The 22,405-nt window shown below is 39.9% G+C and overlaps 1 protein-coding gene across 6 annotated transcripts in view; it reads left to right on the forward strand.

The window, feature by feature from the left end:
• The window catches only part of CREB5 (cAMP responsive element binding protein 5), a 262,913-nt gene that overhangs the window by 40,828 nt on the left and 199,680 nt on the right, over window positions 1–22,405 (forward strand). For 5 of the 6 annotated variants that reach the window (XR_004418516.2, XM_033065361.1, XM_033065352.1 and 2 more), the window contains 3 exons: window positions 4,440–4,511; window positions 7,486–7,579; window positions 16,023–16,144. Coding sequence is in view for 5 of the 6 variants with exons in the window: in XM_033065352.1 (XP_032921243.1) it covers window positions 4,440–4,511; window positions 7,486–7,579; window positions 16,023–16,144 (288 nt within the window). In the remaining variant the exon portion in view is untranslated. The remainder of the gene's footprint in view (window positions 1–4,439; window positions 4,512–7,485; window positions 7,580–16,022; window positions 16,145–22,405) is intronic. The other variant, XM_033065378.1, reaches the window with a different exon arrangement.

Consider the following 22,405-nt stretch of genomic DNA (forward strand, 5'->3'; position numbering starts at 1 on the left):
ACAAACAGGTTGCTTATAAGAGTGTAATTACTCACTTGTGCAAATGGCAGGATGGGTGCACTGACCTGCATTAGACACATTGTAGTATACACCTCCCCATCGGTTCTTTTTCCTCTGTTAATCAGAGGCCTGAAAACCCTGCAACATTTAGACAGCTTGAGGTTGAAGGCTGAAATGTCACTTTTAAAAGAGGGTTAAAAAGGTCACACAGCTGCAAATAATAATAGCCCAATGAAAATCAGATTCTTACTGCAGCCCACTTCAAGAATAACATTGAAACAGGAAACAAGACTGCTTGATGTTTTTACCAGTATGGCAGTAAGATTACTGCTGAGTTTAAAAAAGGGGAGAGAGAGACAGAAAGGAGCATGCTTTTTTCGTCTTAGATGTAAGAACAGTTTTTCTGGTTCAGAAAATATGATCCTGGGGCTCTGCAAAATCTCCTTGAGGAGCCTGAGGACATAGGGTACTTCCCTCTGGATGCTGCTGAGAAGAGATGTAGCTTGTTGCTGTGTTCTCAGGGTGGTTTTGTTTCTTCTGTTTGCTTTTGTTTCTTTGTTATGTTCTTGCATTCTTCACCGTGGGCTACAGTTTTAATAATTATAATAAAAACTTTTTAGAAGACTCATGCAAAAATCAAGGAGTAGAAGAAAATCTTGGCTTGCTGCAGAACTTGTTTCTCTATCACAAGACATAGCTTGGAGAAGCCTTTCTCTTGTATTTTTATTTCTTTTTATAATTGGAATACCTTAACTTCTCCTGAGCAGAGTGATATTTCAGGAGAATGGCAGGCTACAACAGCATAGCAGATTTCCTCACTTACACATTCTGCCAATAAGGCTCTTTACGTGGTCACAATAGGGCAATAAATGCTGACAGATGTTGTTAACATGTCTATTAAAATTCAGCCCCCTTTTCTGCTGGATTATACACTCATGACTATTGTTAATAATATCAGAACTAATGCTGACATATCAATAATAGTGTTTGCTTTAATTTATAATCCTTGATTGTTTCTTCAAAAAAGTCACAAAGTTGCAATAAATTAAGCTATTGATAACAGAAGCAAAAAGTTCAGACTGGAGAAATCTTTTAACTTTACAGTCATCATAGAGTTGTCTGATATTCTTCATGTGCATTAATTGCAGCAGTTATTGGTAGTACCACAAGAGTTGCATGAGTGTAACTTGAATTTTTAAGATCCCAAAGGCTAATAAGTACCCTAATTTAGATGGAAAGACTCCTGTGATATGCTTTTATTAGGTGAAGCCGAAATGTTGCTGTTGGTTGTGTTATTTCCTTCCTTCACCTGCACACAGCGCGGAAAATGAAGACGTGGATTGTGTGGCCCAGCAACGCATGTGAGACGTGTGAAGAGAAGCGTGTGCCAGAGGCTGTGTGTGGCTGTCTGAGCTCAAGGATGGGAGATGTGTGCCTGCATCCTGAGAAGGATGCCATGCAAGCTGTGCTGTGCGCAACACCCCTGCTGCTGAGAGCTCCCATCCTGCTGCAAAGCTGGGGAGAGCCCAGTGGTGCTGGTGCATCCACAGCTTTTGCAGGGCTCAGTGGGGTTGAGGCATGCAGGCGGTTCACACTCACAGCCCAGACTTTCAGCTGCTTGTTTCTGGTCAACATTCAAGCATAATGCTGGAATTACTGCCATATGATAGCCAAGCACCACACTTTCGCAAAAATGTAGGCAGCAGGCAGCTTCTTTCACTTATTTACTGTTGTAGGAGAGTCAGTGGTACCACAGTCTCAACTGCAGTGATTGCATCACATGTAAACACCGATTCTGCATAGTGCAATTTGTCTTGAGGGCATTGTACTGCCTGGTAACACTCTGTAGGTCAAGTTCTACTAGACAGCACCTTGGAGTGCAGGTGATACAGCCATTCTGGATTATTACTTGTTTTATTGCAGTTTAGTGTCTGCAAAGGATAATTCTCATGGAAACAAGCAATTGCTTGTACGCTTGGGGAAAGCAATTTGGTGTTGAATCTGATGCCTTTTCCAGGTACTGAGAGTAAACACCAAGTCCTTGTTTTCTTATCATGGATTATGACTTATCACAGTCGATTTCCTGGAGGTGATCCCTGCACTCAGGATTCTAGTCCTCTTCTAGTATGTTATTTTGGTGCTTAGTCCCTGCTTATTCACGTAGATAACCTTGAGAATCATTTGTTATCACTGATGGATTCAGGCACTAAAGGTCAGGCTTGGGGTGGGAAGTCTTAGGCTTGCAATACTCAATAAGAAATCAAACTCCAAATAATTCCTGGTAATGTTTTGAAATTCACTTGGACACTTGGGACCAGAATTGTAACTATCTTGTTTTCTTTAACTGAGTCTCATCTGTTGTTTTGCTATTGAAAATGCTGTTGTCACTGTCCCCTGAGGAGGGGAAAAAGGGGTAACAGAAATCTTTGGCAGTGCTTCAGTTGCAGGAGCAATTGAGATATTAAATAAAGCCTTTCATTATCCATTAGTAGCTCCTTTTTATTTTATTTTATTTTTTTTTTGTGTAAAGGAAAAATTTGTCTTTAGGAAAGACAACATGCCTGGGGTCACATCCCATAAATAGAGGTGGATTTAAAAATCTAACATAGTTGGAGGTTTTGGTTTTGTTTTTTGTGGGGGGTTTGTTTTTCTAGTCAGCTATCTCTCTGCTGCCTATTTCTTTCAGACAGGATAGTGTAATTCAGAGTATTTTTATGGCTTCATCTCTGAAGAGCTTGTCTATGCACAGTCTGGAACTGAAATAACTGAAATTAGAAGTAATTTAACACCTTTAGTTATTTTGGTATGCGAATATACTCTTTCATTTCTGATTATGAGTATCCTATTTCAGTTTAACATAGCTGTAAGTTAAATCAAAACAGGATATGAATAATCTTAAAGGAGTAAATTAGGTACAATTTTAGTTATTTCAGTTCTAGCCTTGTGTGGATACATAAGTTATGCCTGAGCTAGGGTCTTTCTTGATACCTGATTGTATTATAAATCATTTGTCTCAGGCCAGATGTTGGTAGAGATGCCCACATCAGGAAAATCAGTAGATGCTTATTATCTGCTTTTGGGAGTAGTGTCCTTGGGGAGGTTGAAGGGCAAATGAAAGTAGAAATCCTTCACTTCTGGATTCTGCTTCTAGGAGTCAGTGGAGTCAGATAGAGTTTTTTATGTCACAATTAGGAAAATATACTGTCAGGCTAATGTTTTCCACCAGAATCAAGTTTAATTGAAAAGAAAATGTTATCAACCAGTGAAAATAGTTGCTGCAAGTACAGGTCTGGCTGATGTACAGGTAAATGGTGAATTACACTATCAACTGTAAGTGTGCTAAAGATACTCTTGATGATAGGAAGCAATGAACTGTAGTTTGAAAAAAGTTCAGAGGGTTTGAGCAACTTTACCACCTGTCCCTCTGCAGATATTGGTAAAATCCAATTCTGCTTCTCCACCAAGACATTTCTCTTTGGTTCATGAAAATATTACTCAAACACAACCCAGATATTTTTCTAAGAGAGGCTGTGGTGAGGCTGAGTTTTAAGGGATTTCAGGGAATCTCTAAACATAAGTCATCTGCTTTAAAATGGGTCAGCCACTACATTCTATCTGGTAAAAACAGTTGTTCTGGCAGGCTGTAAACATTTCCGAAATAAATTACTTACTTATTTTTCTCCCTAAAATTTTACTTTTTTTTTTTATTTCTGCTCAGGGGTACTGTCCTAATATTGACGCAAGCTGTATAACTGCATTCTGAGGATGAATGTTTCACCCTTTGCCTTCATTTAAGACTTGGGAGCTTTCCTCCAGGGTTTAGTTCAAGGTTACATACAGGACTGGAGCTGCACTGGGGAAGTGCAGTTTTAGACAAAACTTCACTGCTGAAGCTCCTGAGGCTCTAGCTGACCTTTCAAAGGATGGGGATGCACAGTTACCTTGTGTGTATAGAGACCATGTATGTAATGTATTGAAGTTATTAATATCAGACAGTATGGATGCAGAACTTCAAAAAGTGGGCTCTTTCTCAGAAGTAACTTAGTCGTCTGGTTTTAATGTTGTTCAGCAGGAACTGAAGGAGGAAAGGTAAAAACCTTTAATTCAAGATATTTCTGAGAAGACACGGTCTTATCTAATAACAACACTGAACATATGCTATTTTCTGAGGCAGATTTATGCTGTGAAAGCTGAACTTTTTTTCCTTCTTAAAAGTAAATTGGTGCTCAGGAAGGAGCAATAAGAACTTAGACTGTAGGGAGCCTGCTGAATACTAGCAAAATTAGCACTCTGAGTATGAAAACTTTGTTCTGATCTGTTTGCAGAGTTTGAAATAAAAGCACAAACTGCGATTTCTTTATGTTGCATGCATGTGTGAAGTTTAGAACGTATATATTCATAGGTTCCCTTTCTTTCCCCCTCCCCCTTTTAACATGTAGATTTATGAGGAATCAAAGATGAACTTGGAGCAGGAGAGGCCTTTTGTCTGCAGTGCCCCAGGCTGCTCACAGGTGAGTGGAGTCAGCGGTGATATTAATTGAGTCCTCAGCACTAGCTCTGGCTTGTATAATGCCTCCTGATATATTAACACATGTCTAATAATAATATGTGTGTCAGGGTTTTTTTGTGTGTTTTTTTTTTTTTAAAGACCTGCTTCCCCTCAATTCTCTCCTTTCCCACAAGACATTATTACAAAATATTTCAAACAAATACAGCAGCCAGTCAAAAGTGAGTTGGTACAAGTGCTCCTCAAGCTGCCTCTGTGCCTTTTCTCATCCCAAAGCCTAATGTTTCCAGCCACATATTTGCAGATTCTTTTAGGGACTAACAAGAGAGGACACACTAGGCAGGACACATTCATCTGTCTTCTGCTGAGATGTATGATGGAATACATTATGTTGCTCTTGGAGGTGGTAATAACCATTCTGGGGTTTTTTTCTGTTTTAAATACTTATATACAATGATATCTTATTAGCTGATCTTTATTTATTTATGTATTTATTTGTTTTTAATCTTTAAGACATCTTCCTACTAAATATTTTCTGTGGAAAATGCAGCCTGTAGATAAATTTTGCCCCAGGATGTGCATTTGGGATTTCTGTCCTGTTGACTGGTGCTCTGCCATATGTCTCCGAGGGCAAAACCTGACCTGTAATATTAGATGTTTAATGAGCTTAAAAAAACCTGAAATGACAAGGATTTTACCTGCTGAGATTTGAACTGGGGCTTGTGTGGTTTTTCCAGTGATTTTGCAGTGGTGAGGGAAGTTCCCCCACCTGCAGTGATGACGGAAGTTCCACGTGTGGCACTTCTGACCCTAATTTGTTTTAGTAACATGAGTTTGTGAGTAAAATCTTCAGAGAAGGGCGTCTTTTGGGCTTTTGTCACAGGCTTCCTCTGTGCATCTATGTAAAATGATATAGCTTACCCATTTCTTAGAATCCTCCTCTCTTCATTAATTAATCTTTCCCTGTTTCAACTGTATGTTGGGAGTTTTCAGCTGGCTAATATGTTTACAACTCTTTAGGTTCTTCTGGCATAGAGGATGGGTTACTGTTAATGAATGTAGGTGTTGGTTTTGCCAAGAGCTGAATGAAATAAGGAGAGGCAGAAGCTTTCAGTCCAGTTAACAACTGGCTGAGTGGCTTTGCTGTTCCACCAAATGAGAGTTTTATTATGGGAGGCAGAGTGCCTCCTTTGGGTTATCCCTCAGTCTGAGAGTATGTCCCTTTAGATTCCCACAGGCATAGTCAAACTTTCACCATTCTGTCACAGAGGTAGAAGAAAAGTATCTGAGTTTGTCACAATTTATTTACCTTTTTGATGAAACTAAATTCCACCAAAATCAGTGGACTAGCTGTGTTTTCATGTCAACTCTTAATTAATTTCCTCAGTGGAGGAGAAGCTAATCCAGACAAGCTCTTTTAGGTGTTCAGAGAGCAAGTTTTGTTGCATGCTGTTACCATTTGGAAAGGTGAACCATGTAGGCATGACTTCCATCTCAGAAAACATTTAACATCCCATTCCCCAACGTGACCTCTGTTTATTATAAGCTGTTGATTTCATCATGAAGAGAGAGCATGGCATCCATGAAGGAAAATCCATTTCCAAGAGAAGTAAATGTAGGGTTTTTTCCACCCCCTTCATGATTTCATTGAGCAAAGTCTTTCTCAGATATTCGCTTTGTTCTTAACATAAATTCCTAGTGCTGCATTTCTTCCAGATGAGTAAGCAGTGAACTAGGATTTCACAGTGAGGAAAAGGTCTTTGGGATTTCTTTCTTTTTCAGTTTCTTTTTTTTCCACAGAGAATTCAATTCCATTATTTATTCTGTTTTGTCTGTGGGTTTAGAGAGACTATCAGAAGGTGTAACATACAGCAATTATTCATATTATAGCCACAAGCAAAGACAGCCAACAGTGTTCTGTGTTGAAAGCATTAGGTCCCTTTAACTCTGTTGTCACAAATTTTTTTGTCTCCTATGTACCTGTTACTTTAAAAAGCTGCTTTTAATAATTTTTTTTCTCAAGCCTTGGTGATGCAGCTTTTGGCTTTTATAGTCCTGAAATAATCCAGTTGAAACCATCTCAGTAGCAAAGGTCTGTGTATGCATGTTCTGGCGAAGGAAACTTCACAGAACCATTCTGCTGTTTGAGCCCAAATGTGCAAGTGCTCGAGCATCTATTCAAGCTTGTCTCTTTGTTTTGTTCAAAAGAAGCTATTTCTTGTAGAAGTCTGTAATCAGATTGTAAAACAAACGTAGCATGCTGATTAGTTTCTTACAAAAAAACATCTCTCCACCTTCTCTGCTTGCCAAAGGAGAAGAATTTGATTTAGTATCATAAAGGGCCATAACTAGTTGCTGTAAAACTGTGCACCATTTCATTGCCACTTCAAATCAAGTCAAAGTATCAGATATTTCCAAAATTAAAGACATGTTTTGCCTGAATACTTTTGAGTAGAGAAAAGCTGGCTTAGTTATTTTTATAGCTATTCATCAGATATATGTTGCAGAAAGACACAAAAGCAGAAAAATCCAGTGAAGTGATTTAAGATTTGCCTCATTACTTAGCATTTGCCGTGGGCTAAGAGCACACAGAGCAGCAGTTATCGCAGATCCGCAGGCACGTGGTGACTTGTGAGGCTGTAGTAGCTGCAGTGGGTGCCTGAGACCCTCAGAATCTAAAACTTGGACTGTAATTCTTTTCAAGCAGTTGCATGACACCTTACAGTTTGTCATCCCAGAGAGCACGGCAGCAAATGTGTTTCTAAATCGAGTACAGCCATTTGTTACTCATACTCACTTGTATTTTCAAATATTCTGTTTCCTGTGCCATTTGGACACATTTCTAGCTGGATAAATTCCTTTCTCTCTCTCATTTTTTAAATTCTGTCCAATGCCAAAAGTTTATTAGAGAATTAAATTCTTCTTTTTTCTTTTTTTTTTTCTCTCTTCCTCTCTCTCTTTCTGTGTTTGCCTGACAGCGTTTTCCAACAGAGGATCATCTGATGATTCACAGGCACAAACATGAAATGACTTTGAAGTTTCCTTCAATAAAAACAGATAATATGTTATCAGGTAAGAAGACATGAATTCAAGAGTCAAGATAACTATCCAGATGATGTTGAAAGCATGACTCCTATTGGAAAGCTACTGGCAAAATGACTCCAAGATTGGTTTTTAAAAGCCTCAGCTCCAATTAAATTACAAGGAGAGATGGATTAAGCCAGAATGCATATCTTTGAACAAAAAGAAAGTTACCATTCTTCTGCCTTCGCATACATGTTTGCCATGAGAGGGAAAGAAATCACTGAACCTCAGGCACGCTGGCAGCTCTATCCTTGGCTCCTAGTGAAAAACAAGCACTTTAAGTGCATGCCACTCAGGAGCCCAGCAGTGAGAGTGTTAATGAAGTGCATTTATGCTGTTGCTGTAAGTCTTGCTATTTAAGCTGGCCAGACTCACTTCAGCAACTGGAAGGGGCCACATTGTATGAGCCACCTGTGTGGTGACTCAGGAACTGCCCACTGTAATTAGCCATAACCAGAAGGGCAAACCAGTGGGTGATATCCAGTACTCTTTCCCCATCTTTCTCTGCACTTCCCCCTTCAAGAACAGGAGTTATTTGGTATTAGGTGCAATTGCACCCTATAATTTCTTGAGTAGTGTATTTCTTATGTAGTCTTTCTGTGCTCTTGTCTGTGTAACCACATATCAAGGCTTGCTGGCCTTCAGCCAGTGCTGGGTAAGGTCAAGCTAGCCCTTCACTTTACTTCTTTCCTCTCCTATTCCCTTTCCTATTGTTTATTCTTTGGGCTACAGCAATGGAGTATTTAGAATAGTACCTCTAGGATTTTTCAGGTTTCAAAGTAATGATAGAAAACCTCCTATGATGCAAATGTGCATATGGATGTTCAGCAGTGTTTGATATTTGTCTTTTGCAATGGGCTTCTTCAAGGTAAATTGTGCCATTTCAAATGCAAATGTATATTCATTTAAGGGACTCCAGTAAACTAACTTTTTAATGGTTAAAGTGTTTCTATTTTTATAAAAATTGTAATGAAATAACAATGGCTTGCAAATATTAAGGTTTTTGTTTCTTTGTTTGTTTTTTGTTGGGACTTTCAGCACCAATGAGAAACTAGACAGCCTTTTCCCAAATAGAATTTATGTTGCTTTTACATTTTAATATGCCATAATGGACTAAGTTTAGAAAGAAACAGTACACAGCATTTTGAAGAATAGGTCTTGTAAAGTGCCTGAATGCCAGCTATGCCCACAGAATCCTGTGTTTGCAAGCACAAATGTGGAAAAGCTGCTTTTGCATTTGGCCGTGTCCTTTGGCAGTGAAACTGCTCAGAGACATCTGTGCTGTGGGCACATTCACCCTGTGCAAGTGCTGGCTTTTGTTGAAACTTTCTGTTTGGCAAGACTTTTGTTCAAGAGCAGTTTCTAAGGAATCTATTCTGTCATCAGGAGTCCTCTGAGCAGAGTAGCTCCATTTGTGTTTGGTAACTTCTGTGATTTAGCCATCCTGCTCCTTGCAATGGGTTGCTTTCCCAAGCAAAAAGAATGACTGTCTTCCAGCACTGCCACTGGTACTGGGCCCCCTAAACCTGCAGTTAGCCAACTGTACATGCTAATGCAGAATTTTCTGGCCAGAACAACTCTGAGATTGCTTCTAACAGATGTATTCTTTGAGTTTTGTTTATGATGATCCTCTGTAGTAGTGAAAGAGTAAAAAGCCACGTGTTCCCAAAGACTGTGGCCAATTTTCCCAACCCTAATGGCCTCACAACTTGATTGTGCTGTGTATTGATTCCTCTTTTTGTGTTTGTTTGCTGGATTTGTTTGGCATTTTCCATCCTTACTCAGGAAGCTTCATAGATCATCTCCTCTCTGCAGGAAGACATTGAAAAATAGTTCTTTCATTACCCACTGAAACCCTGGGGAAATCTAAATACCTTAAAGTTTAAGATGTTTTATTCTTAGATTTCAGAATGAAAAATTAATGATATATGGGAAAAAGAGACAAACTTTTCTCTTAGACATTTGTCTTTATGTCTTCCTTGTTTTTTACACTTTTGCTTATTTGACTTTTTAAAAAAATTGTTCCTGTCATCAGTAGGTTCAAAGAATTGCAGCAACAATTGCCCTGTAATAACCCAGGTGCAGTGTTAGCGTTTTTTTTTTCCCTCTTTCTCCTAAGCTGCCTAAAAGTCAGAATTTCCAATTCCACCCATTCCCCCCGGTATGTTGTATACTGTCTTTTAATCTGTTGTGTATGATCCATTTATTATTAGCAATTAGTCATGAAAAATAACACAGTGTATGCTTTCAGGTAGACATAAGAATTATCTACTCTGTTTACAGAGGTAGCTTAATCCAAGAGGTAGCTTGATACTATAGTATCAGTAATATTTAACAAACATTAAACTGGTTTTCCATAAATTGTTCCTGGAAGTAGGCACTGAAGCTCTTGGTCTTGTACAAGGCATCTTAGAAACTAAGCAAAATATGACTTGGGAAGAAGGAACTTGTTTTTTGTGTGAAATCTGTGTTTGGGTCTGAAATACCAATTTCTAAGAGAGAGGTACAGTTTTGTTATATGTGAAGCTATATGTTGTTATGCGGATGGGGTCAGTGTCTAATAAATGATGGTGCATGACCTGATTGCAACAATCGGTGCTATGCTGATTTATCAGGTATGTCTTTCCAGGAGCTTCTGGAACTAGCTTCACTCCTTTTTCTACCACTTTTTTTCATGCTGTCTTTAGAAAAACAAGTTAATTAAATGTGGTGAACCAATCTCTTGAACCAATTCAGAAACTCCAGATACCCATGTACACCAAACAGCTTTCTGTTCTCTGACTGTATAAAAGGAAGGAAAATCCACTAGAGCACTAAAATACAAGTTATACTTCTGTTGTGCAGCTTGACAACACAATTTTGTCTTTTAAAATTAATGTTATTTCTTCCTCTTTGTTGTATGTATTTTATTTTTGTTTGTTAGAAAATCTTGTTAAGAGTGTGGATAGAGAGTCATTGATGTTTTCCATTTCCATCTTTCCAGCTAAAAAAGAGCTGTTTGAGATAACACAGAATATCTTATGTAAGTTTTGCATGCTAGTCACCATTGCAGGTGACTTTAAATTGACTGAAATAGATTTCAACTCTCTGCTGTTGTGCTGAGTGAACAGTATTTACATTGCTTTGAAACTCTACAGTTTGCTGTGTGACAAAGCTTTTGTGTTTAAACACCAAAATATTAATGTCTGTGGAACAGACTGTTTCCTCCAGAAAAATACTAAAAATCCAGTGGAACTGAACTTTGGGAACTGGGGATTATCTACATAGAAACCTTTTTTTCTTCCTCATTCTATTTGGTGAAACCAAATCCTCTAGAGTTTTGGTGATAAAACCCATTATGAAGGAAGAAACAGTTTTCTCTAGATGGAAGAAGTGACTGTAATAATGGTGCAAATGGATTCCTTTTCCCAGGTAGCGCCTGTGTCAGTGAGATAATTTACATCACCCTTGGTTGCCTTAATTTTTTCCTCCTTGTAGTTTACCCAGAGAGGTTCATCTAGGCATGAATTTTGAGAACAGCAAAATGATTAGGCATGACTCATACTGCAGTTTGTTTTCTTGTTTGCTTCTTTGTCCTTTGCTTTATCAAAAAAGAAATGAAGCACGTATTTACATTTACTGTTCAGTTTCAGAGTGACCAGAAGACTTTAAAAATTAGTTGTACCCAGTATGTGTACCCCTCCAGGAAAGATCAACCAGTGCTTTAAAGAATACATATTTAGGCAGCAAAGTTCTTGGTAACCCTCATCTGGGTGGGAGCAGTTTCACCACCTATGTTTGGGTGCACTTCTTCCTCCTCTCCACCTGGTTCATATGCTATGATGTTGAGCTCCTCAGTGCACTTGGGTAGAAACCTGTGAAATCAATGAAGAAACCTTTCTGAACTTCTCAGGACATTCCTCTGTCTTTGTTGGCTGCTTGATGGGCAGCCCTTCAAATTTCTGTGCTAGCCCCATTACTGTGACTCTGTTATCATTGTATGAAAGTACAACATGGGTAAGTGTATAACTTCAACAGAGCCCACAGCTGTACAAGCCAAATGTCTATTATTATTGCACATCAGACTAAACAATTTTTTTCTTTGAAAGAAAAAGGAAGAATCAAGTTACACACTTTGGAGCTATGCTGTTAGGTATCTTTTACCAAATCAGAATTTTTAATTTTTTTTTTCTCAAAATGAAAGCTTGTTTCACATAACTGTTCTTTGGTTCTCCAGGGCTTTTTTAAACTGGTAGCATACTTTAAAGTTCCTTTTGTGTTTTGAGGGATGAAACTTAGGAATTCAAGGTAATTTTACAAAACACATTCTGGATGAATCAAGTAGATTTCTGTATAGCACGCTAATGTTTTGTTTCCTGAGCTGTTGTTTTGAAAACTATGTATTGAAAGACTGAGTGTGCTTTCTGAGACTATTATTTCAATCCTCACACCCTAAGCAACCAACAACAAAGAAACCCCCATGCATTGCCAAACGTTGTGAGTACATAATGGAATCTTTTGACTTTACCGAAGATTTCAAGTTCTCCGTTGTCTTACCATATACATCTTTTTTTATGAGTCTGAAAAATCAGCTATCACTTTAGACCTTGAGGACAGCTTTTCAAAAGTCAGCAACCAAGATATACACAGTATGTGAAATTCTGATCAGCATGTGATTGCTGAGTGCATGTGAAATTCCTTCCTGTAAGATACAGTTGGTTAACTTGGGATCTGCACAGGTGAGATCATTTGGGCTTGCTCTAGGGCTTATATATTGCCCATTTATATTTTTAAGGGTTATTTAAACTTTATGTTTCTTGCAGCCTTTCTGGTCATGACTGTGCCATATGGGAGGCTGATTATTCCCCTGAGTAATAGGCTGAACAATATTTTCATTGCCTTGTCTGAAGCTTGACAAAATCTGTGTTTACAATGGTGATAAAGTTGAGATAGAAAAATATTCCTGTGTAATTATCAGATGACAGGTTTACCTAGCAAGTGACAGAAGGCTAGAGGTAGATGCCTCAAAGGACAGTAAACTAGCTCTAGAGGATGGAACTAGTCGAGGCTAGAACGATTTTTACATGTTGAACAATGGGACTGGATTGGGATAGCTGATCAGTATAACAGGTAGGTATCTTGGGTTAACCTAGGTAATCCTGTATCCCAAGCTGCCAATACAAAATACAGTTTGTGACATTGGAGTCCTGGGCTGTGTGAGTAGCAGTGTGCCTGCGGAACAGCTTCCTACATAATGTGTGTCCTCAGCAGGAATGCTGAGAGTGGTGCTGGCTCTGTCTGAGTTTTGGTCCAGATGGGTCTGTCTCATCCAGTTGCTGAAGTGCAACAAATCAGAGCCCTGCTCTCAGTGAGTCTGCAATAGTTGTGGGCGCTGGTGATAGCAACAAAAGCTTTGTTTGTACCAACAGGGAACAATGAGGTCAGGCACAAGCTGTTGGAACTATTAATGCATTTTTAAGTGCTGAGAATTAGGAATATTTTATTAATTCTGGGAGACCTGATTTTGTAGCTTATGCTAGGGTCTCCTTCATGATACTCTTCCCAATTAAAACACAAAGGCTTGCCTAATCTAGGTAAAAGAATTACTGTGGTGTTGAGAGTAATTTCTTCTGCTAATTTGCCCAAAAGCAGAACTGGTGTTTTACAGAGGCAAAATAGTTGGTTGCTCAGGAGCAAATCTAGCTCATTATACTTGGTAGCCTTGAAATCCTGAAACCAATGAGTGCAGTGTATGTGCAGTGTAACTACTTTACTACACAGAGTCTCAACATTTTAAAGTCTGGATCTTTATCAGTTCTGCTCTCACACAGAGGTTTTGTGGCTTTCTGGTTTCGGTGAATGCTGAAGGCTGAAGTGTTGGAACTAGAAAGGCAGGTCTTGTTTTACATCTGACTGAGCTGACTTCCAGGAGGTCTGTGGATGAGGTTTAGGCTGGCTGGTTGGGGCTGCTCCTTCCTCAGCTGGGAGAAACGAGGGGCTATCTGTTTTAACAAAAATCCTGATGTGAATTCCTTCCAGTCTGATTTCTGGAACACAGGAACTACAGCAGCAGTATGGGGAGACTGGGGTAATAAAAGATCACCATCTAAATATGTAGGCAGTGTAAACAGTGTCATTATCTGTTTTGATCTTTTGAGATATTAAAATAGTTAATTGGAAAGTTCAACCGTAGGCAACACCATTGGTTATCTTGTGGTGCAGAAGATAGACTTTCAGCATGAGCAGAGAAAAGAAGCTATTGGGGCCCCCGTGCATTTGAAATCACATATCACATTCTTGCTCTGGCTTGCTTTTTTTCACTGTTAAAATGAATTTACTTCAATGAGATAACTTTTTTTTTTTTTTTACCCCATTCTGGGCCAAAGCAACTCTGGGGAAACCCAGGATTTTTGATTCTAGTGTATTTACACTAGAAATGAACTGTATTTACATTCAGATACTAATGTGCCCTTTGTGTCCAGGAAGACTTAGCAACAATTGTCTTTGATTTCCTACAAAATAATGGTGTTTACTCACTAAAGTAGCATTTAATCCTTTTTGGAAATTAAATCTATTTCTCCTGATTTTTAGTGCACTTCATTTCCAGTATGAGCTCCAGTCCAAGGGCCAAAACCAACCCTGGTGTAAATCTACTGAGTTTACTGAGGTTGCTCTAGAGATTTGTTTGGCACTGCTTTTTTAGGATATGGACCTGTAAAGTGCTGAGTGTCCTCAGCTCCCATCAATGCCAGCACCTTGTCCACTCAACTTCTTATGCTGAGCTCTTGTAGGATTCTTAGAAAATTATGTTTCCAAATCTGGCAATAGAGTAGTTTGCTGTGAAAGCTTATAGATAAATGTGTGCATTCCCAAATACTTGAAGTTTGTTTCCTTTAAGCTCATAATTAGGCTGAAGCCAAAAGAAATGAAAAAAAGAATTTTAACATTAAGGACTTGCATTTTGATGTTCGATCAGAAATATAAACGCAAATTAGTGTCTTTGCCCTTGGATTACCTGAGAAAGTCAAACCTGGAGGACCATGCTTGATACAGATGGAAATTGACTTCTCCTGGCTTTATAATGGAGGAGACTGATCCTCTTCCTTAGTTTCCAAGTGAAAACTTCATTTTCTTTTGTATGCTTTGCTTTTGTACTGCTTAATTAAAGGCTGATTTCTATCCTGATCATGTAAAGTTCATTGTGTCAGGTAACTGTTTGCTGTAGGGGGGTAATATTAGATCTTGACCCAGCTTAGCTAGGTGCAAGAAACCAATTTTTTATTCTCTGAAGTGGGAAGCTTTTTTCTGAGGTCAGAACTGACCCAATATGGGCACTGGGCTTTATGACAGAGTTTTCATTCTTTAAATGATTAAATACAAAAAATAGGCAGTTTTCGAGGGCTATGCTGAAGATTATTTTTTAACGAAGTGAGTCCAGTATTTCTGTAAAATCAGGTACAAAGCATCTCGATCTGGAACAGAGCCTTGGGAAGAAGGAGCCAATGTGGAATAATTAAGAGCTAGCTGCAAAATGAATAGAGGTGCCTCAGAGCTGTGCTTTGGGGACTCTTTGGTTCCCAAATTTGGGCTTGATTTTTCATTTCCTGAAGAAAGACCAGCCAAGGTCATCCCTGAAACTACAGTCTGCATGGCAATTTAGCTGGTCTATTTTGCAGGTTTTTGAAAAGGTGTCAGAAAACCTTGTCATTTACTCAGTCCCTTCTGCCTATGGCATTAAAGAGAATCCTGTCCTTCTTGTATTAATTCTGAGAGGGCAGAAAAGTCCTGGAGATGAAGGCAGTAAATTATTTCCTACTCCAAATTTCATGGTTTTGCATGTATTGTCAACAATTTTAGGTATAAAATGCAAAATAATTCTTCTTCATGGCCAGAATTTCACTTTACATAGCTTTTCTAAACGTTGTTTAACTCTTCCTTAAAAAATCGTGCTGGAAGCAGAACTACTTGCTATGGCTGCCTTTTTTGCTAAGTGTGTGTATGTTTGAGGTGGTTTTTGGGCACTTGAAGGCATTAACTAGTGTGTATACACAACAGTAACACATGTGCTGTAGTCTAAATGTGCAATGTAGGATGTACTGTGCATTGTTTGCATGCACCTATTTTTGGAGGCTTATAGACAGTTCTAATGACCATTTGCACAGCTTAAGGAAATGCACTTGTGTTATGTGCCCTGGGAAAACCCATGCTGCTGTCTTTCTGCCCAAATGATGAGTGCTGCCTGGCTTTGGGCATTGATGGCAGGCCCTGGCTGCCTGCAGCGTTTAGTGTCGAAATTCAGCACTGTGTAAGATTTTAATGATGGTGTGGTAGGTAGGGGTAAAAAGGGAAAGAGAAGTTTAGTTAGAACCCCTCTTTTCCTGGAAGGCTATTTAATTGTCTCCCTCTCCTTGCAATATTAAGCACCAATGATCTTTTCTTGTCATGATTTCAGATCAGACTCCTACACCAACACGCTTTCTGAAGAACTGTGAGGAAGTCGGCCTCTTCAACGACATTGACTGCTCCCTAGAGCACGAGTTTAGGAAGGCACAAGAAGAAGAGAACAACAAGAGGGTGAGTGTGAGCACACCAAGCCCTTCACCCCCTTTTGATTCCATGAAATGTTAAAGGAAGTGTCCTTTAATCTGTGGATAAGCAGATTGAGCTCTACTACCTGGTAGTAACCTTTTGGTTAGAAACTAGGTGGCACTATAAATTGAGACATGCTTTTTAAAACTATTGAAGCAGTTGACAGAAATAAAATCCCCAAACCAACAAAAAACCAGTATTAAATAATAAAAAAAGTGTAACTGTGTTTGCCAGGATTTGATTCCAAGTCTCTGCTTTTAAGTAAACTATAACACAAACCACACACCTCTTGAGGGAGAGGCTTGGGAAAATTATATCATCTTTGAAGTGAGGATTGCAAACTGGCTCAAATACATTACAGGGAAATTTGGCTTATGAAGGGGCATTTACTTAAGAGCAAAATGTTTTCTTTTTATAATTTTTTTTTTAAATTCCTCCTCAACACAGCGGACCCTTGGATTTACTCCTGATCAATACTAGCTTTATTGTGTTTCTGTATTTCTCACAAAACATTACACTTGAGCTGGGAGACTTTGACTTGAATTACCTAGTAGATAACATATTACATTTTCAATTAGTATTCTTTTAGTTTATTCTGTAGTTATTCTGTCACTACTCTGAAGTTTAGGTTGAATTATATAGGCTACCTTGTGTGTAAATGTACTCCTGTCCCCAAAGACAGTTAAGAGTGGTTTCAGGGATCCTAAAGAGTTGTTAAATTTTTCAAAGAATTGTAGAAGAGCTTAATGCACTAGAGAAGCCAACAAGAAAGGAGGTAAAGCTGCCTGCTGAGATGCAGAACGGGAGGGGATGCTTGTAGAAAGAGAGGGGAGTCCAGGAGCAGCTTGGTTTTGGCTTGCAAGGAAGGGAGTCTAGGTATGGTTTATTTTTGGTTCATAAGGAAAGAGATTGGGACAGATTGAGGAGGAGAGAGGCTGTGCCATGGTATGCTGAGCAAGGAATAAGAGTGTCCAAATGTGAGAGAGTTCAAGTTTTGGTCAAGTATTGGGAAAATAGCATAGACTGACCCTCACAGGTTTGTGTCTTGGACAAATGTTAGGAAACAGCCATGTCTTGAGATAAATATGTCTAATTTTAGACCTGTTAAAAACTTTGTGGTTTAGGTGCTGCAGAGAGGAGTGTTAGTCAGGATAAGGGAGAAACATTTCTGTACACTCCTACTTTGTGCATGAGAGGATTCCCAAGTTGTTCTCTATGCCTGGTGTTCATTTTGCAGGAGTAGGAGATGAGGAGAAATCTGCTGAGGTGGACCTGAGTGCAGTAAGCCACAGATTGCAGTGCTTGATGTTGCAGAGAGATTTCAGCTTGCGAGGGATATTTGCAAAACCTGATAAAACCCCAGACAAGGGCATCAAATTACCTGATACTTCCAGCTGTTAAGCAGTCTGGGAGTCTTATTCTGCCCTCCTACCAACCCCTGCAGCTGCCATTGGTGATCTCCAGGGAGCAAATAAGTGATCGTGGGGGAGAAAAATATAAAAAAAAAAAAAAAAAAAGGGAAAGAAGAAAAAAAGGGGCATAAGTCCCACTAGCTGGCTAACCTGTAACATTTGCTCTGTGTTTCCAATTAGTCTACTGTGTTCTCATTCTTACATTACTGACTGACTGTCAGATAGGAATCTGAAGCAGGCCCCAGCAGGGCTTTGCACAAATGCAAGAGACAAAGGCCAAGACAGAAGGAGACTCCTCAGGCTGCAGCTATCCCTAAGGAAATGCTTCTAACAGCCTGTCCTTGGAATATGAGTGTGATGTAGTGTTGGCCTAATGGACCTACCAACACATGGAGACTAAGGTTAACTGCATGGAAATCTTACTCACTGCACAGAAAAGTCTTCCAAAAATATTTTTGGTCATATTAATTTCTCTGGACTCTGAAAGAAACAGTTTTGTTTATTTTGGTATATCACTGTGGCTTAGCACACAGCTTGACACTGAAATCTCATAACAGAAAAACACTTTCATTTCTCATTGTCTTTTTTTACTCCTTGAGAGTTTGAAATAATTTGAAAAGTCAGAGGATAAAGTTCAAGTAGCGGCATTTTTTTCTTTCTTTCTTTCTTTCTTATGGTTTGTTTTTTTTTTTTAAATCTTCTGGGTGGGAGCCCAGAGATAATCCATGAGAATTTGTTGTGGTGAAGCTGGATATGCAGATATGACTTTCCAAATTAGTTGTGAAGCTGTGAGTGCATGGGTTTAGGAACACCACATGTACCTTTTTTTGTAAAGGTACTATTGAGTGGAAAGCACATGCATTAGCATCCCAGCTTCTCATCCAGGAATAAATCACTTGACATCCTTCTGCCACAGTTTCTCATGGTAAAGTGGAAGAAGTGTCTCTTTATGCCTCCCATACTTGATATGCCTGATGGTTATAAGATCATATGTCAAAGACCATCTCTGACAATGTATGTGGATTAGCCTTTGCCTGGGGACTGAGGGGACTCAAGGAACAATAATGATGATGGTGACCTCCAGGACCTGAACTGCGAAAAAAAAAGCTGAGAAAAATAAATGGAAGTGAGTTTGTCAGTTGGTTTTGGCTTCTCTGCTGTTTATAGCATCCTGTATTAGCTGGAAGTCTCTCCTAGAGAAAGGCCTGCTCCCTAAATGCAAGGGATGCTACGGGTCAGTAATCAGCATATGGATAAGCATGTGAGAAAGAGACTTTTCCCATCCTCTTGGTGGCATTCTTCCCAACACAAGCGTCCTACCTCCTAAATTCACCACCAAAATTACCACAGGCAAAACCATACCTATACCATATTTCTACTTGCAAAATTGTAAATGTTAAATTTTCTGGAAGTTTGAGGCAGACAGCAGCTGGCAGCTCAGACCCAGACTAAACCTGCAACCCAACCCAACAAGGCAGGTAGTGCTGGCAGATCACACGACCAGCTTATCCCACTGGCTGCAGGTTTTAGGCTTGCACTGCTTGGAACCCAAAGCCTTTGTAGTGGGTTGTAATTGCAAACACAAGACCTTTGCTGCTACTGGATAGGTCCTGTTGTCACATCTTGTTTTGAGGGTTGAGTTGGTGCTGAGAGGATAATATCAGAGATGGGAAGAGTCAGGTGTGTTTCTGAATGGCTTAGTGGACCCACTTCATTAAAATGTATCTAGCCTGACCTTCCTGTGTGAAATGAGAAAAAGTGGAAATATGCTGTTTGTAGCAAGTATTGCATCATTCAGCATTTACAAACAGTGAGCTGAATATTTTCAACATGAGGGCATGTTTAAAATCACATTCTGCGGACACTAGAGTTTGAATGCATCACTTCCTAAGACTTGTCCTGAAATTTTGAAATCTTCTAACCAGTGTTCAGTGCTGCAAGATAATGTGTAAATTATGCAAAGGAGGCAGGGAAATGGCTATTCTCAATTACAGCTTGGTTTTAATGTTGGTTCTTCAGTGTCAGTTCAGGAAGCTCATTAGTCCTCTACATGGCCTAATATTCCTCTTCTAAGTACACTGTCCTAAGGCAGGCACCTCACAGCTAGAAAAGCATCAGCAAATTGAAGTAGTCCAGTAAAGAAGAACAAAACCAAATACAAAGCCTTCAGTGGTTAAATAATTTCAATCTGCAGAGGGAATAAAAAGCCTGAGTATCCAGTTTAGTTGCGCTAGACAAGGAATGATGCTACAGTCTGATGTGTGTTTGAAAGAAATATATTTACTTTGTACCTTCTAGGATCTCCTTCTGTTCTGTATATATACATTTCAGTGTATCAGCATAAGAAAGTAGATAAAATGCACTTGTCTAGTTTATAGCACATCATGCTGAAATCAGTGACTCTCTGACCTCCAGAAGAAATTTCTTGCAAATGTTTGCTGAATGTCATTGTTTGGTACTGTAGCCTGTGAGTATAGGGAAGATGATACAGTTCAGAGCAAGCTGGAAATGATAGAATCTGTCTCTAGAGTAGTAGAGTTTGGTGAAAAAATTAACTTAATTTCCACGCCTTGTTTAGATTTCATGCAATGTGTATCTAGCCCATAGGTTTTCCTCTCTTCTGAAAAATAATCCAGAAAAATCATAAAGGATTTTGCCTGTATTTAATAGCTGACATTACAGCAGCTGAAACTAGCAGTGGAGTAAATGGAGCCCATAGCCAGGAAAGGGTGATATTATACCCTTATATGAGGAGAAAAAATATTTATATGTTGATGAAGCACATTGTATAAGTGTTTGGGTTTTAGAGGCCTGTACTGTAATACTGATAGGCTATGTGGTAATGCTGGGAATGCACTCCCTTGGTGGAAAAACAGGGATTAAGTGTTCATTTTGGTGGTTGGCTTGGCTGATGGGTGACAAATTAGCCCCAGTTTTTCCTTGTAAGTACAGTAGTTTCATGAATACAAGCCGCACCATTTTGACTAAAATTTTGCTTCCAAACTGGAAATGCGGCTAATACTCAGGAACAGCTAATATATGAATAATTTTCTGACATTTCCACCCCCAGAAGTGGAAACCGAGGTGCCGAGTTGAGCGACTTGCCAGTAAAAGCCGGCATTTCGTGATTGTTACAAATTGTTACTCTGTTGCGCTGCGGGTGGAGCCTGGCTCCCTGCAGGCAGCACGGGGGGCGGGGAGAGAGGAGGGAGAGCTCTCTCCTTCCCTCCTCTGCTGCAGCCCAGGGGAGAGACAGGGGGGCCCCGTGCTGCCATCCCCGCAGCCTGGGGGAAGGCAGGGGCCCCGTGCTGCCGTCCCTGCGGCCCGTGGGGTAAACGGGGGGCTCCTGCCCCCGCCTGCCACAACAGGAGCAGGCAGGCTCCGCCCCCGCCCGCCGCCACTGCGGCAGGAGCGGGGGGGCTCCGTACCTGCCTGCCACTGTGGGGCAGTGCTGGGCCGGGGTGAGTGAGCCCGGTGGCAGCGGCGGCCGGCCCCGAGCGGCCCCGCCGAGCAGCAGCGCCGGGCTGGGCTACCTGGCCCCGTCAGCAGCCCCGAGTGGGCCGAGCCTGCACAGCCCGAGCTGAGCCAGTAAACCCCGCCCTGCCGCGGTTCTGTTAGTATTTGGCAACTTTGTTGCACGCGGGTCCTCGCTGCGAACGACAGAGCGGCTTATATTCAGGTGCGGCTTATTTATGGACAAAGAACGAAATATTTGCCAACACCCAGAGATGCGACTTATACTCAGTGCGGCTTGTATTCGTGAATTTACTGTACTCTGAAACACCAGTAGGGTCCTGGAGAAGAGCAGTGTGCTGGTGGACATTTCAGAGGCAAGTGCTCTGAAAGGGCTGAATTTCACTTGTGAAATAATGCAAACCAACAAACTCATAAGCCTGTTCCTGGAGCACTTTTGACTCATCGTCTGACAGTCTGTACAATGGAAGGAAAGACATATTCTGACTTTTTAAAAAAAATTATGCTATCATAAATGCACTAATGTACATTCTCCCTGCATTTGCCTAAACATGGTGTAAGACCATATTTTTTAAGTCAAAGGGCTCTCTGTTTTCTTATTTTCCTACTGAGATTAAGTATCTTATAAACTCAGTATGTCATAGTAGATACAAAGTAAGACTAGAAATTGTTTATGTTAATACAGGCTACCATTGTTGTATGTATTGTAATAACTTCAAGCTGTTACTTTATCAATCAGTTAAGCTGCTGTCAAGGTGCTAGCTCAAAACTCTAAATTTCAAAGTCCAAAGTATCACCCTGCATTCAAAGGTTTCAGTATAACAGTTCCTAAATATAACATCTGTATCTGTGAAGGTATAAGCATCTTCACGCCACAGCACTTTTTCTGGGTGATGTTGAAGTACTGGAAAGATACACTGTAACTCTGTATCTGAGGTTTTCGGAGGGTTGTTCTGGGTTTTCATATGCATTAATTGCATCAGGTTATCAATCTGCTTTTTTGGGTTTATTTTTCAGCTTACAACACCCCTTTTTTTTTCTTAATTAAATTAAAAAAGGTAAATGCTCTATCTCTGATTTTCTAAGAGGAAAAAAAAAAGATTCCAGAGGACACTGCTTTCCAGAGCTCCTTTGCAGTGTGACACCGAGCTCTTGAAGGAATCACAAATGTGGAGTGAGGATTTCAGGGTCTTCTCCACCCTTCTGCCATGGAGAGCAGCTTTCTGTCTCATTTGGTTCCTAAATCTCTTCAGCAACGTGGCTCCAAAAGTTTGATAGACACCCTCAAAGACATTTTGGTGCCTTGCTCTCACTAAAACAAAGCAGGAGTAAATCAGAGAGCTACCATAAAGGATCTGGG

Source organism: Catharus ustulatus, chromosome 1 (genome assembly GCF_009819885.2).
Source record: "Catharus ustulatus isolate bCatUst1 chromosome 1, bCatUst1.pri.v2, whole genome shotgun sequence".
In the NCBI taxonomy this organism is placed as follows: domain Eukaryota; kingdom Metazoa; phylum Chordata; class Aves; order Passeriformes; family Turdidae; genus Catharus; species Catharus ustulatus.